This window comes from Struthio camelus, chromosome 18, assembly GCF_040807025.1.
Source record: "Struthio camelus isolate bStrCam1 chromosome 18, bStrCam1.hap1, whole genome shotgun sequence".
Classification (NCBI taxonomy): Eukaryota; Metazoa; Chordata; class Aves; order Struthioniformes; family Struthionidae; genus Struthio; species Struthio camelus.
In genome coordinates this window covers 19,506,771-19,521,197 of record NC_090959.1, presented here as the reverse complement: position 1 = coordinate 19,521,197, position 14,427 = coordinate 19,506,771, and the positions used below count along the sequence as shown (strand labels likewise).

Below are 14,427 nucleotides of genomic sequence, written 5' to 3'. Positions count from 1 at the left end.
GAGGGTATATCTGCATCTCAGGAGCAATAAGAAAAGCAGCCAGAAGGCCTCCAGTGAGTGCTGTTAGAGGAGGGCTGGGTCTCCTTTTTGCAAAACGGGCACATTCCAGCACGAGCTGCCTCTGCCGACTAGTGATGAGCAGAATATTTGGCCCTGGAAATATGCAGCCAGCAGAAAAAGTGGGGACTGTTCAGCAAGTCCGGACTGGGACCAGACCAAGCGTTTCCAGAGATAAATCTTCATCTCTCTCACAAGCTGTTTACCTTCCTTAGGCTAATATTAGTGATTCTCTTCCTGTTTTCCTCTTTGCTCATGTAAAATGATGAGGCCTTGACTGCTGTGTCCACTGCTGGTAATTGAGATGATAAATCTTCCTGCTGCAGACTGGCTTTAATCAGAGCATTGTGTTTGGATGCGATTTAATGACTCTCATGCTGCTGAGTTCGGGCAGGACTCAGGAGAGGTGAGAGCCATTTATATGTTACTTGGCTTCACCGCTGCTCCCACCTTGCTTGCCCTCAGCTTGGAGCCGTGTTTGCCGCCCCGGCCCCTGGAGCAGCCGCCCGTGTCTGCCAAGCCGTACCTCTGGCGCGCTCTGGCTTTGTCCGTGCCATCCCTGCTCCGCCTTGCAGTCAGGCAGCTGTGTTGACATGCACAAAACCCACCACTTCTCCCAGCCGTTGTGCAAGTGCTGGAAAGCAGAGTCGTCCAGCCGGGTCTTCTAATCTGCATTTTGTTCTCCCAATTTGCTCAGATAACGCGGCTTAAAATTCCGCCCCTGGCTCTTCTGGCTGCTGTACTGATGTAATAATTCTGAATTCAGTATTGTACCAATTTGGTCTTGATGCAAAGATATTGGATTGCAGGCTGCACCCAATGCAATGGGTGTGAACTATGTTTCCCGAGGTGCTGCAGCCACAAAATCCAGCTGCCCACAGCCTGCTGGTTTTGCCTCGGACTGCAGAAGAGCTGTGGAGCCACTTTCTGCACGAGACGCCGCTGCTGGGACTTGCCTGGGTGCGCGGGCAGTGGTGCAAAGGGCGCTTGTGCCCCAGCGGTGGTTGGATCTGCAGCCTCGCAGTAGAGGTCCTGGCATAAAAAAAACCAAAACACTGCGCTTCATTGTGAGTTTGTGTGAGGGGGTATTTCAAACAGAAAAATCCAGCTCTTGTGCTTGCGTGTTGCTGTTCGGGCCGGCAGGGGAGTCGGCAGCCGGTTGCCGTCCGGCATCGCTGCTCAGCAGAGACAAGACCCGGATCCCTCCTGCCCTGCCACGGGGCAGTGCCCGCGCATCCCCGCGATCCCTTCGCCTCGCCACCAGCTGCGGCCGCCTGGGGCAGCAGGACAGCAGTCCGCTGAGCGGGGAACGAGATGCAGTTCTGTATCGGCATATTTGAGTCAGGAGCGTTGCCCTGTTCTGATTACTTTCGTGGCCGAGTTAAGAAAGAATGCGTGGGAACGCAGCTGAAGACTCAGCGGTGCGTTTGCGTGCCAGCTGCAGCGTCGCCGTGCACGGGGTCCGGGTGCTGCGGGACCTCGGCGCTCTCCCGCAGCCGGGCAGGTTGGGGCGGCTCGTCGCAGCTGCAGAGCGGAAGCGATGTGGCCGGCCTCTGTCCCCGCGCCCGCTGGCTCCGGCGCGCTGCAGCGATCCTGCACCGGCCTGGTGCTGCTGCACCCACCGCTCTGCTTCCAGCCTCTCCCCTTGTTCTGTGTGTTTTCCGTGTCTCTTTCCTCAGTCTTTGCAGATTAATAGCATTCCAACTCCTGGAGGAAATGCAGAAAAACGGCATGTTTAATTTTAATTTAGGAAACCGTTTAGGTAGCAGCCTAGTTTCCTTGCTCCTGTCAATCAGGTTTTCTCAAGGCTGACATCAATTAGTTTAAAAATATTGAATGTAATTTTGCCTGACACAACATATTGCAGCTACTGCAAAATATAATTTATTTTAGAAGAAGAAATAATTAAACTAATTTGCATGTCAGTCAGCTGAGCTGGAATACCAGGGAGAGATGCTGCAATGGAAGAAGATGCCCTCTTCTTTTTTTTTTTTTTTTTAAATTCTCTTTTCTTTTAAACTGATCGCGCTCAGCCTGGCATGTGCAACCTTCCACCTATCTGCTGGCCAGGTGCTACTTCTGTTTTCTGCAGACTCCCTTTGAGGCTGTAGCTCTGCTTTGCGTGTGGTCGCAGCGGTCATCCGCCCAGCCTGCTGCTCTCCCCGGCAGTGGTAAACGCCTGCGGAGGGTTTACTTCCGTGTGCCAGAGCGCACGAGCGTGCGTAGGAATGGAGATGGGCATCTCTGCACATGTAGTGATGCTTCGCAAAAATGAAGCGTGTGTTGGAGCTTTTTGGACTTACCAGTGTGAAGTTTGCATTGCTGTTGAGTCATGCACTTCATCACAGATGTACTCCAGCAAAATCTTAATTGCTCTCCTGACCGTTGTAAATTCAATTTATGCCACTCAAGTTACAGAAAGCATATTTCAGAGATGTTTTGGAGATTTTTTTTTTTCAAATACTCGACTATTTTTCATATTTTCCACCCATAAATCCAGGTACTGGGCTCACAGGAAGAGGAAAGCTTGTAAAGAATGCATTTGAGGAGCCTTCAAATAGATCACGGTACAGCTGAAGTAAAAAGAAACCTCCGTGTGCCTCACTGGAAGAGTTGCCAAAGATGCAATGGTTGCGTTTCTAACCTTGATGCTCCTGGAGACATCAGATTTTAACCCTGTCACTGAGCCAGGAGTAGAGCGTGAGCCTCAGGCTTTATCAATTCAGGATGAGGCAAAGGAGAACTTCCTTATGACAGGGTGCTCGTGGAAAGGACAACCGTGCTTTGACGTGCGCTCAGGGACCGGGATGTTACGGCTCTGGCAGCAAGGGGGTCAACGCAGGCCCTCAGAAAATGTGTCTTGGCACACGGATAACTCCAACCCACGCGTGCAGGGCGGAAGATTTCTGCTGACTGGTGCTGCGGGGGGGGGCTCGTGGCCTTGCCCCGCGCCAGCTGCTGTCTCATGCTGGTCATGTCCTTGCTAGCGAGGCTATGAAACGTGTCAGCTGAGGAGAGCTGCCGCGTTCGGGCTCGGCTGGAGATTCGGGGTGTCCCCCCGGTCCTGCGCCGGGGCGGTGGAGGACGAGACTGGCCGTGCGTGCGTGCGTGCCGTGGGGGAGCAAACGCTCCTCACCGTTGAAGTTAGGAGGAAGAGAGGGTCCTGGGTTGCGCCTTCCCCAGGTCTCTTCCTCCTCCCTTCCCGGCTGCCACTCCTCATCCGTCTCTCGCAGCGCCCTCGGGCCGCGCCGGCTGGGCTCAGCGCGGAGCGGCAGGGAGGGCGGCGTCTCCCTGCCGGGCGCCCCAGGCTGCCCAGGGCTGCCGCCGTGCCGTCGCCCTGCCGCCTGCGGGGATCGAGTCCTTGCTGCTGCTCGATCGCTCCGCGGTGGGCTCCTCTCTGCCTCCCTTCCCGCCCCGCTGCCTCCAGCTTCCTTGCTCCCCCCAAGCAGTCGCAGTTTATTTTGCTGCACCAACATGGTTTTTAAAATAACGCATCGTTCCAGGCTTTTAGTCACGACTTCTGCCTCCCTCCCCCAAAACAACCATCTGATCACCAGAGCAGCTGGTCTGGGCGCGGGAGCGGGGCGCGGGCAGCCCGGCGAGGGGGCCCGTTCCCGGCTAATTACGGAGCAGTGCTAAATCTCCGCTCCCCAGGGCCGTCTCCACCTGATTCGCAGGCCAGCGTTAATTTTACAACCAGGTGGGCAGCAGCGCTCCTGCCTGGGCGGGAGGAGCGGCACCGGCTCTGCCGGCGCCGCGACCCCCGGGAGAACACGGGAGCTGGCGAACTCGGGACCCCTCGTTTCGGGAAGCAGGCGAGGCGCTTCAGAAAACGTCAGGCCCTCCGGCGTGATGTATAGCGTTACGAAGAGGGCTCAGCACAGCCTTGAGGTGCGCGCCACGGGGCAGGACGCGCCGGGGCGGGCGGGAGCGCTGACCGCCAGCGCGGTCCCCGGCGAGCGCGCGGAGCAGCCAGCAGACATCCAGGGAAGGCCGCGGGGAGGTGGCGGGTGGAGCGCGCGATGGGGTTTGTGGGTGTCTGCTCTGCCTCGATGCCGGCTGCTCCCCGCCCTGGCTCTGCCGCGCTGGTCTCGCGGATCCCTCCACCCGCCGCTGGGCGCGGGGGCCAGGATGCGGGTGGACATGACCGGTCGGGCGATCCCACCCGTGGGTGCCTGTGGCAGGAGCTGGCCCGTCCCCGCAACGAGCTGCGCAGCAGTCGATGCTGGAGGGACCCCGGCCCCGGTCCGGCGTGACGTCCGCCTCTGGACACACCTGCCTGGCCGCAGCCAGGGCGCCCGGCGCCGTCGGTGCCGACTCCCGTCGCTCGGGTTTGCTCCGGGTTGCTCCGCTTTCCCGCGGCAAGGACGAGCCGACGGCGGCGGCTCGGGAGCCCCTGGCACGCAGCCCGACGTTGGGCTCCTCGCCGGGACCCGCTGCGGGCAGGACGGCAGCGCCGCGGGAGCTCTCGGGACGAGAGGGCGTTTGCTCCCGGCTGGTGGCAGATGGCGCTTCCCGCTGCAGCGTTGCTGCTTTTCTGTTTCAGATAATCATTCGCAGGTGTCGAGAGCCTCTCTGCGGATCCGCATCCTGGACGTAAACGACAACCCGCCCGAGCTCGCCACCCCCTACGAAGCCGCCGTGTGCGAGGACGCCAAGCCGGGCCAGGTAGCGTGGGGTCGCGCGCTCCTTCCGGAGCCGCCGCTGCGCCGCCGTCCCGGCCGCGGGGGACGGGGCTGCTCCGCCGGCGCCCTACGGCCACCGTGGACGCGGGCCGGTGGCGCGAGACCCCCCCCGGGGACGGGCCGCGCCGCTCCTCACCGCCGCTCGCTCTCCGCAGCTTGTTCAGACGATCAGCGTTGTGGACCGCGACGAGCCCCAGAGCGGCCATCGCTTCTACTTCACCCTGGCGCCCGAAGCCACCCACAGCCACCATTTTTCCCTGCTGGATGTTAAGGGTGAGTCCTGCCCCCGGGCTGGGCCAGCTGCTGGGGTTGGGGCCGGGGGGCCACGGGGACGGGCTCGGGGTCCTGCAGCACGCCCCGCTGGACGGGCCGGTGCCGCTGCCCGGCCGCGGCCGCCCGCGCTGTCCCTCTCCGCGGGTGCTGCGTGCAAGGCGCGTGCTTTCTCCCGTCTCCTGCTCCTGGGCAAGGGACGCATCTGCCTCACCTGTACTACGAGGCATCTCCTGCCTGGAAGAGAAGCTCATCAGGGCTTCCTAGAGCCAAGGCCTCTCCTTCCCTCCCCGTTTGCTTTTGGGAACACGAGGTGCCGACAGCTCGCCCATGCTCAGTGTCTCACGTTGTGCCAGGGAGTGCTGCTAGCCTCCCTCTGCGGGGCTGGGGGAAGAGCTGCAGCATCGCCGACGAGGGTCGGTGCTACCAGGAGAGCAGAAGGCTTCTGCCCAGGCCCGCAGCATGTGCTGCAGCACCGTTTGACCAACCTCCGCCTCAGCGAGGAGCCTGCAAGTGTTGTTATCCCTCTGGAGAGCGAGCGGTTCGGGCCTCCGCCTGGCAGGATGGGTTGTGCAGGCTCCCTGCTGCGCTCGAGGAAACATCTGGGAGCTGTACCGCACTCTTGCTTCCTCTGGGCATGCATGTGAGCGATGGGGCATCCCGCAACGGCGGGCTGGCCAGCTGATGGTCTGGATTCCCTCACGGAGGGTCCGCCAGCTCCCGACTCGGCAGAGCTCGCCTGGCGCTGCGCCAACAGCCTTCGTACTTCCAGGGGGCTCCGTCCCTTGGCTGCTGCGGAGTCTCAAACCTGCCTGCGGGCCAGGAGACGATGTGGATTTACAGATGAGCGCTCTCCTGTTCTGAGCATCACGCTTCGTCCTTCCCCGGAGCGCGGTGCCTCCCGGGCCGGGGTGCGCTGTGCGGGCAGCCCGGCAGCCCCGCGCCCGCCGTGCGGCAGCTCGGCCTCCGGACCCGCGCCGTGCCTCGTCCCGCGGCGGCCGAGAGGTGCCCGCGGCGTCTCGCGGCTGCGGTCGGGGCCAGGCAGGTCGTCCCGGGATGTGAGGGCAGAGCTGACTTCTCCGTCAGGTGTTTGGTCCTGCGGTTTCCGTGCGCTCAGCCTCATCCTGGGGAGTGGGGCCGGGCAGGGTCGCCCGCTCCGGGTGCTCGGGGCCGTGCCCGCTCCCAACGGCCCATCCTGGCCGGCGGCGCGACGCGGCTTGCGTTGGCTGCTGGGGCCCGGCTGGTTTCAGCTGGCCTGGAGCACCGCGGGGCAGCTCGGGAAGGCAGTTATTGGGCTGCTGCCTCCTCTTGGCTGGCTTTTCTGACGTGTCTAGGTGCTGATCACAGCGGTGCGTGCGACAGGGACTCTTGCAGGTGTCGGGATCTTCTCCAGCCAAAGGAGCCAACCTGGACTGAAGCCAGCAGACCAAATTGAAATGCTTTGTTTTGTTTTGTTTGTTTGTTTGTTTGGGGTTTTTTTTTGAGACCAGATTTTTGTTTGTTTTTTGCAGCTTCTTCTGTCAAAAGTCTGATTGTTTGTTTTGTGCTTATCAGAGGAACCCTCTGCTGACATGAGATTCTGCTTTTTCAGATTGGACTCAGCATCATTAGGGATAGTTAAGATGGGGCTTGTAGCAAAAAGCTTGAGACATGATTGTAGAAAGACTGACGTTACTTTGTGCCCTGAAAAGCGCAGTTGTCCCTGACCCGAGTTCCTCCCCTGCACCCGCGAGGCAGCTGTTCATGAGACTTTTGCTTCTAATCATGTAAGCACGCTTTAATCCTCGCAAGATTTTGCACCACGCCCAGTGATTAATTTCCTTCCCTTTTTCTGAGGGGCTTTATGAAAACCTGCTTGAGCACAGAGCTGCCCCCAGCATCTGTCGGGACCTGGCCCCACCGAGCCCCAGCAGGATGAAGGGCCGGTCCCTCCTCGGAGCCAGCGTTTGCTGCGGTCCCACGGGGAGATCACGGCTGTTCCAGCTGCCTGGCACAAGGGACCGGGCTGGGGATGACAGGGCTCAGCGGGGTCACTTCTCCGCTTGGCGGTGTTTGGAAATTGCCCCCCTGCATGTGCACGCTGGAGCCCATCAGCGGGGACCCGAGCGCAGGCGCTGCAGAGGGTGCGGGACTGGGGCTCGCGCGCTGCCGTGTCCCCAGCGCCGCTGCTCCCCTGGCTGGGACGAGACTCCCAGCACACAGTGATCCACTGCGCTAAACGATCCCACCAGCGTTGCATGTGGTGCAACGCTGAATAAAATGAGTAAAAGCTGGCATCACCTCCTGCGTTCTGCTCTGGGTAAAACAAATACCGTTGCTGCAGGGTTATTCCCTGGGTGTTTGCAGACCCTCCTAAATGCCGAGCAATGCCATCTGCAATAGCAAGGGGAGGAGGCTGCCTGTGCAGACGGAGGCACCCCTCACCTCTAGTGCGAGAGCATGTTTTAGTGTCATTTCCCTTTGTTTTGGTTCTTTTTTCCTGGCTTCCCCAGTGCGTTGCGTGTCCTGGCAGCACTCGCCTTCGCCCTCTGCTCTCGCTCATTCCCTTGCTGCATCCTCCTCTGCCCGCCCCATGCCTCCCTCTCGTGTGTTCGTCCCCTTGCACTTCTCTCTCCTTCTCTGTATAAATATCAGTGGTGACAAACTGCTACCACCAGCCCATCTGTTTCTTTGTACAAATTTGTAGCCAGTTTTGAAACGTGATTTATAAATATTGCTTTTGCAGCCAAGGAGTGACACTGATGGATGTCAGCACAGATGGATTCGCTAAGCTCCTGCTTAAATCCTTCTCTTTTTTTCTTTGCACCTACTTCCCCAGTTCCTGCAAGGCAGTAGAAAGCGCCTCAGCAGTGCAACGTGTCCTCGGTGCGGCAGGGACCGTGTCCTCTCAGGAACCCTCGCCCTCCCCGACTCTGCAGTCTGCCAGGCCGGGCAAGAGCACCTGAGCCACCGCGTGGACGGTAGACGGGGAGCGAGGGGGCCACGGCCAGCAGCGTGTGACCGCCGAGCTGCCGGAGAGGGGCTCGTCTGTGCTCGCTGGGTGCCGCGTCTGCCGGCCGGCTGCAGCCCGGGGGCTCCCACGGAAAGAGCCGCTGGATGCATCTTGGTGTGCAGCGGGAGCGAGGGACGGCGCCTGCTTGGCCAGGCTCCTCGCAGGCCCTCTTTAGGATACCAGAAAAAGCAGAAGGACCCAGAGGTAGAGTTGGCTAAATTTTAAAATTAACAGCCCTCTAGCACACGAGGAGCAGAGCCAGCTGGGGCAGTGTGCGAGGTCAGGAGAGGATGCCGAAAGTCATGTGGGCTGCTCTTGCGTTCCTTATCAGCAGCGTGAGGGGATTTTAGGGACCGTCCTGGGAGATGGGGCAGCCTGTCCATGCAAAGAAGACGTAGTAGAGTATTTGCCAGGTACGTGGGTGTACGTCAGTGGTCACAGGGCAGGTCTGCTGAGCCTGGGGTCACGGTGCTGCCCCTTGCCCAAGCCCTGCTGGGTCAGGCCCCGCTGTGGTCAGAGCTGTGCGGAGAGTGAGATGATCCTTGCAAAAGGACCTGCAGCTCCGCTTGTCCTCTCCTGGTTCCCTGTGGCATGCAGTGGTCTGTGGCTGCCAAGAGCGGCCTTGGCTCTCACGCTCCAGGTCAGAGAAGTAAGAGCGAAAGGTGACTCTGCAGGAGGCTTCCCATTAGCTGAATTACAGCTGAAGCAGTTTGCAGGCGTCAGGCTTTTAGAAATAGTGCCATTTCCTACCTGCATCCTTCCTCCTTTAACTCCTGCTCTGTCTGAGGGAGTGCTCAAGCACTTCTTAATTCATCAGACAAGGAATAAAAAGTCATGTGTGATAGCAATGGACCAGATCCAGAAGGAAGATACCCAGCAAATGAAGCGCGTAAAGGAAGAGATAGAAGGAAAAGAGCTGACCTCACCTGGTTCCAGTTTGTGCCTTTCCAAAAGCATTCACCATCCTGTGGCTCCTAACTCCCTCTTTTCTGTGTCTTTCTGGCCAGAGAAAAATGATTAAAGAAGCATCAAAGGTAATTAAAGCCCAAAATCATGTTCTCCAAGAAATCCTAATTGTGTTGGAAGGGATGGTAGAAAGAAACTAAGCCCTGCAACCTGGAAGGGTTGGTGGATAATATGGAGCGACACATGGATGCTACTGACTCCAGAGCTCAAGGGCTAGGGAAGCAGATGTCTGAACTCTCGGCAGGTCTCATTAAGAGGATGTAACGGATGAAAATCTTAACAATCAAATGCAGAACATGAGGATCTGAAGCATGCCTGAGGATAGAGGAAGCCTCCTCCAGCCACCGCAGGGATGCCATTCTCCACGTGAACAGCGCAGGTGGTGATCTGCCGTGGGGTGAAACGGAGCGCTGGATCTCCCCGGGGACTGAGCAAGGGGCAAATGAGCTGCAGCAGCAGCGTGGTTGGCACCCGGAGAACCTGGGCCGAGAAAGAGGCAAAAGAGGAAGACCCAAATTCTTCTCATTCTGGCTGCCCCTGCCACGGGGCTGGGGAGGGAGGTCCATCCTGTCAGGGAGACCTTCCCAAGAGTGGGCGGCTCCGGCAGCAAAGTGGCTGTGGGCCAGGCCGAGAGCCGTGCACTAACGAGCTGGCGCATCTGGGGCCGCTGGAGCTGCAGAGCAGCTGCTGGAGATGGCAAAGGCAGATGCTCGCTGTGGCCCTGGGAGTACAGGAGAGGGCTGGGATATCTAAATCCAGACTGGAGGTAGATTGCGCTCTTCTGCTTTCCTAGTGCTGTTTGAGATTGAGTTATGAGAAGGATTTATTAGCTCTGTCTTTGAAGCTGCCAAGAGCCTCTTTGGAGAGGGAGTTTGAGAGACTTAATTATTTTATTATTCCTAGTTACCACCAGAGAATATTGCATTCCTAAACTTCCCTCTTACAGCGATATTGACTGGTCCCTGCACACTTGACTCCTGTTGCTTTCTATCTTGCCTTGTGAATTGCTCCTTGAGGAGACAGAGATGTTGTTTCCTGTCCTTTGCCTGAAATGATCTGATGTGACATGGGATAAAAATCACCGCGTGGTCAGGGAGAGGGTGACACAGGAAACCTGTGGAGGAATATAAAATGTCAACTTGTCTAGCGAGGCAGCAATGACACTAAACGGCTTGGCTCATGGGCTGCAGAGCAAATGCAGTAATACCTTCAGAGTGGTGTGATGGTAGCTCAAAGTGCGACCTCACACAGACTGGACAGGAAAACACATAAGTATGGAAGAGGTCCAAACTCCTCAGTGCAGAAAAGCTGCGGCTCAACAAAGCTGATTTCAACATCTGCTGCAATTTCCATGCCACCTCATGGGAAACACTGCTCTCAGCTTTGTGGCCCCAAAACTGGGCTTAGCAGAAAGCTGCTACCGATGAAGGGACAAGAGAGGCTGTAGGGCCAAGGCCTTCCTAGCTTGTCTTTGCAACAACTCTTGACTGCTGGTGCAAACAAACCTACCCCAAGACACAAAGCCTGGAAGGAACTGCCTCAGGTCGGAGGCGTGTGAAGAAACAACTGTGCTGGGGGGAAATTACATTGTTCTGTAAGAAATTGCTTTGAATACATTTTCCAGGATATATTTGTCCAGATCTGGGCAAAAGTTACCTCCCTTCTATGTTCACATGGGCTATGTGGCATGGCAGCAGCACTGTTTTTTCTGGAGCATCTCATTCTTATATGTGTGGCCCAGAAGGGAACGCAGGAAAAGTTTGCAAGTAACGGGTGTAAACTCTAGAGAGGGAAGCCGAGTTGTCCAGAGTGCCCAGGGAGGTGGGGGCACAGAGGGGCAGCGGGGAGGCGTCTCCGTGCCCGGGGACCTGCAGAGCTGGTGCCGTGAGACTCGCGCCGGCTATCCGGCACTGGTGAGCAATGTCTTTGGAGCACATGTGAAGTTGCTGTTGCTGCTCTTCCTGTAGGAAGTGTTGCCATCATCCTGTTCAAACGTTGTAAAACATTTTCTCTCTTGAAATAGTGTTTTGTACTTAGGATTTCTGTCTCTCTTCCTAGCGCTAAGTTTTGGGTAACAGAGCAAGATCTCAGCCCCTTCCTGGGCTGAGGTTCCTCAGAGCTGTCTGTCATGCTGCTGCTTGTATTTAAATGCTGGCTGCTTTATTTTGACTTTGTGGGGTCAGCAATGGAAATCTTCCTCCTTTCCTTGTTGGGAGGGGAGGGGGCTCAGCAGTGCCGTCAGTATCCGAGCCGAGGCTAGTGGCTGCCTCTCTGCGACTTGCACGTAGTATTTCCGCTCTGTTTCTGGAGACTGTTTCTAAAAATACACGACGCTGAAGTCAGCGTGCCTTGTGGCAGGTTTTGCTCTCTAAATGGAGCTGAACTGGCTGCAAACAGGGAGTTGCAGCGTTCTGCTGCTTCCAGGAGCACGAAGCGCTGGCGCTATGTGCACATGTACACGGAGCTAAATCGGTGTTTACCTGCGAGGCTGGAACAGCTCCCGAGCACCAAACAGAGCCCGAGGAAGACGGGCAGCAAGAGCCAGGTCAGGAAGGGGCTGGGCAGCGTGTGCCGGCCCTCGAGCAGGCCCGACGCGGGCTCTCGGGCTGGGCGCTCAGCGTGGGCCACGCGACGGGGCGCAGGGTGCTCCTGGCGGAGGGCCGGAGCCTCGCTCAGCTGTAGCGCCTTGCTGCGACCCGTTTGCCCGGGGACTGTGTCCCTGCTGGGTCCGGGTGCCTGAGGGCTGTGTTTAGCTGGGCGAGCGAGGAGCTAGTCCTGCCTCTCGCTGAGATGATGCTATTAATGCTATTTATATCTCCCCGCTATGTTGCAGCAAGCTGAGGCAGCAGCACCAAATGAGATCTGTTACCTTTGTGCAAGTGATTAGCATAACAATAAACACTTTTTTTCCTAGCTCATGGGCGGTGGGGAACAGGCGGCTTCCCAGCAGACAGCGCTGCCGGCAGGCGGCCGCGCTCGCTCCGGCCTCCGCGTGCGCTTCGCGGCAGCCTGTGCGCGGGGCCATGCGCGCTGCTCCGAGAGGCCCGGCCCCGCCACGGATGTCCTGCGGGACCGGGCGGCTGCCAGGCGGAGGGCCGCGGGCAGCCCCTCGGCGGGCAGCCCCCTCGGCGGGCTGGCAGCGCTGCAGCCCCGGCCGGCCGACTCGGGGGACGTGCGGGTCAGTGCTGGGAGCTGCGGCCTTGCAGGCACGCTGCCGATTTTAGATGCGATATCTCCCTTCTGAGGCAAAACGTCCCCCGATCGATTCTTACAAGCGCTTGCCCTGTTGCTGCCTTGTGATCTGCGCCCCTGTGGCTGTTGCTTGCCTGAGGTCTGCTGCTGCGAGCAGGGACGAATGAGGTGGCCTGGAAAATTCCCTTAATGGATAAAAGATGCTACATCCCCAGGAGAGGATTGACTAGTGACCTGCCGCGCAGCTCTGCGTGCACGAGCAAGGTTGAGGTTCGCCCGTTGGCCGCGTGGGGTTCGGGGCAGCCCCCGAGCGCGGGCTGCCGTAGGCTAGAGCGCGCTGCCCTGCCCGGCGTGCGGGCCTCTTCGCTGCCGCGGAGCAGGAGCCCGCGCTCGGGCGAGCCGGAAGGGAGACGCCTTCCCGCCTCCTCTGTGCGAGCATCCCCGCGCGGCCCCGCTGCGTGCCAGCGGCTCCGCTCTGCCCGCCGGCGCGGTCGCGCTCTGGCCGCGCGGGGCACCAGGACCAGAACAGACGCCTTTGCCCGTCGAGGAGCTGATGGATGCGGGAAGGGGCCAGGCCAGCGCCGGCGGGGTTGGATGAGGAGGGAGTCTGCAGACAGCAGCACCGTGCTGCGAGCGACCGACCCGTGGTTTATTAGATAAAGACTGCAGGCAGCCGGCAGCAGCTCTGACATCTGGCCCCGGCTGTTCAGCCGCTGCCCCGCTGCCTTTCCTTCTCCCCGCTCCGCTGCCGACAGGGAGCAGCGCCGACTTCCAGCCCCCTCCCGAGCCGCTGCGTGGGTCTGCCCCGCGGCGGAGCGGCAGCGTTTCGGTGCCCACGCGCGTGGAGGAGCTCGGGCGCATCGCGTCCTGGGACCAGTGCCAAGGTGGCTTAGTGCTGCTTGCTGTCCCCTAGGAGTGACTTTGCTGTGGGTTTGCTTGCTCTCTGCAGACAACACGGCCGCGGTGCACACACAAAGAGTGGGCTTCAATCGCCAAGAGCAGGACGTGTATTTGCTGCCCATCCTGGTGGTGGACAGCGGCCCCCCGGCCCTCAGCAGCACGGGGACTCTGACCATCCGCGTGTGTGGCTGCGACAGCAGTGGGGCCATCCAGTCCTGCAACAGCACGGCCTACGTCATGTCCGCCACGCTGAGCCCCGGCGCGCTCATCGCTCTGCTGGTGTGCATCCTCATTCTGATCGGTGAGTGCCTGCCTGCTGCCCTCCCCTTCCCCCATCTGCATCCCCTCATTGGTGGTCATGCACGCGAGCAGAGGTAGTTGCTTTGGGCCTGGTAGAGACCCCCTTGGCCACCCAACACCTTGCCAGGAGCTCTCTGCAGAGTGGGGGGCTGCAAACCTGACCCCCAGCCACAGGGTGCAGGTGGGACCTGGCTGTTGGGGACATTTCCATGCTTGTCCCAGGCCGAGTCCTTGGTGGGCTGGGCTCAGCGACACATCCGAAGCAGGACAATTCCCCCTGCAGTGGGTAGATGGGCTTCCCTCTCGCCAAGGATGGAGAGCTGGTCGGCTGGCCAACCTTTCCTGGGCGGGAGGCTGAGAGCCACACGCAGGCAGAGTGACAGTGTGTATGCAGCAATGTGCCTCACTGCAGACGAGGAGTGTGCATGTGTCCCAAGGGCTGGGCCGTGGTGGCCAAGGCTGGCAGACGTAGGGCAGGCAATCATGCAGTGGTACTCTTGTCTCAGAGGCCCGTGAGGGTCAACGTTACAGTGTGTGTGGATACGGAGCAGGGCTGGTTTAGCGCCTGCAAGGGTAGGTTGTGGAAAAGTGTCCTGGGGTCTGTGGGGAGCATGCAAACCAGCTGTTGGGGGACAGGCCAGCCCTGTGCGGGGACGCTCTCCATGTTGCAGGGGTGCTGCCAGGTGCCATCAACACATTTGCACCAGCGTGAGCTGGGGCTCCAGGGCACGGAGTGAAGGTGCGGGGGAAGAGTGGGCTTGTTTGCACGCAGAGAGAGGAGGGGGCCCGGAGGGGGGGGTGCCACAGTGCCCTCGGGTTTAGCAGTGTGGAGCTGATGGATGCTGCTGCTGAAAGCCCTCTGGCATCAGCATGGGCTCGCAGCTGGCTCCTGAGGGCTGTCAGGACATCTGTGGAAGCCAGCATGTTGTTCACTGAAGTCTCTCTTCTCCTTGGCACGTCTCCGCTGCCCGTCTCCCGCTGCGCCTCCGTTTAGAAAACCCTTTCCCACAGGGTGCACTTTACACTGGTTTCATTTTCCAACGCAGTGCAAACAAATTTCTGCCT

The 14,427-nt window shown here is 59.3% G+C and overlaps 1 protein-coding gene across 4 annotated transcripts in view; it reads left to right on the top strand.

Moving 5' to 3' along the window:
- Positions 1–14,427, top strand: part of CDH22 (cadherin 22) — a 127,505-nt gene that overhangs the window by 111,125 nt on the left and 1,953 nt on the right. For all 4 annotated transcript variants that reach the window (XM_068912093.1, XM_068912089.1, XM_068912091.1 and 1 more), the window contains exons 9-11: positions 4,604–4,725; positions 4,898–5,015; positions 13,112–13,363. In XM_068912093.1, the coding sequence (XP_068768194.1) occupies positions 4,604–4,725; positions 4,898–5,015; positions 13,112–13,363 (492 nt within the window). The remainder of the gene's footprint in view (positions 1–4,603; positions 4,726–4,897; positions 5,016–13,111; positions 13,364–14,427) is intronic.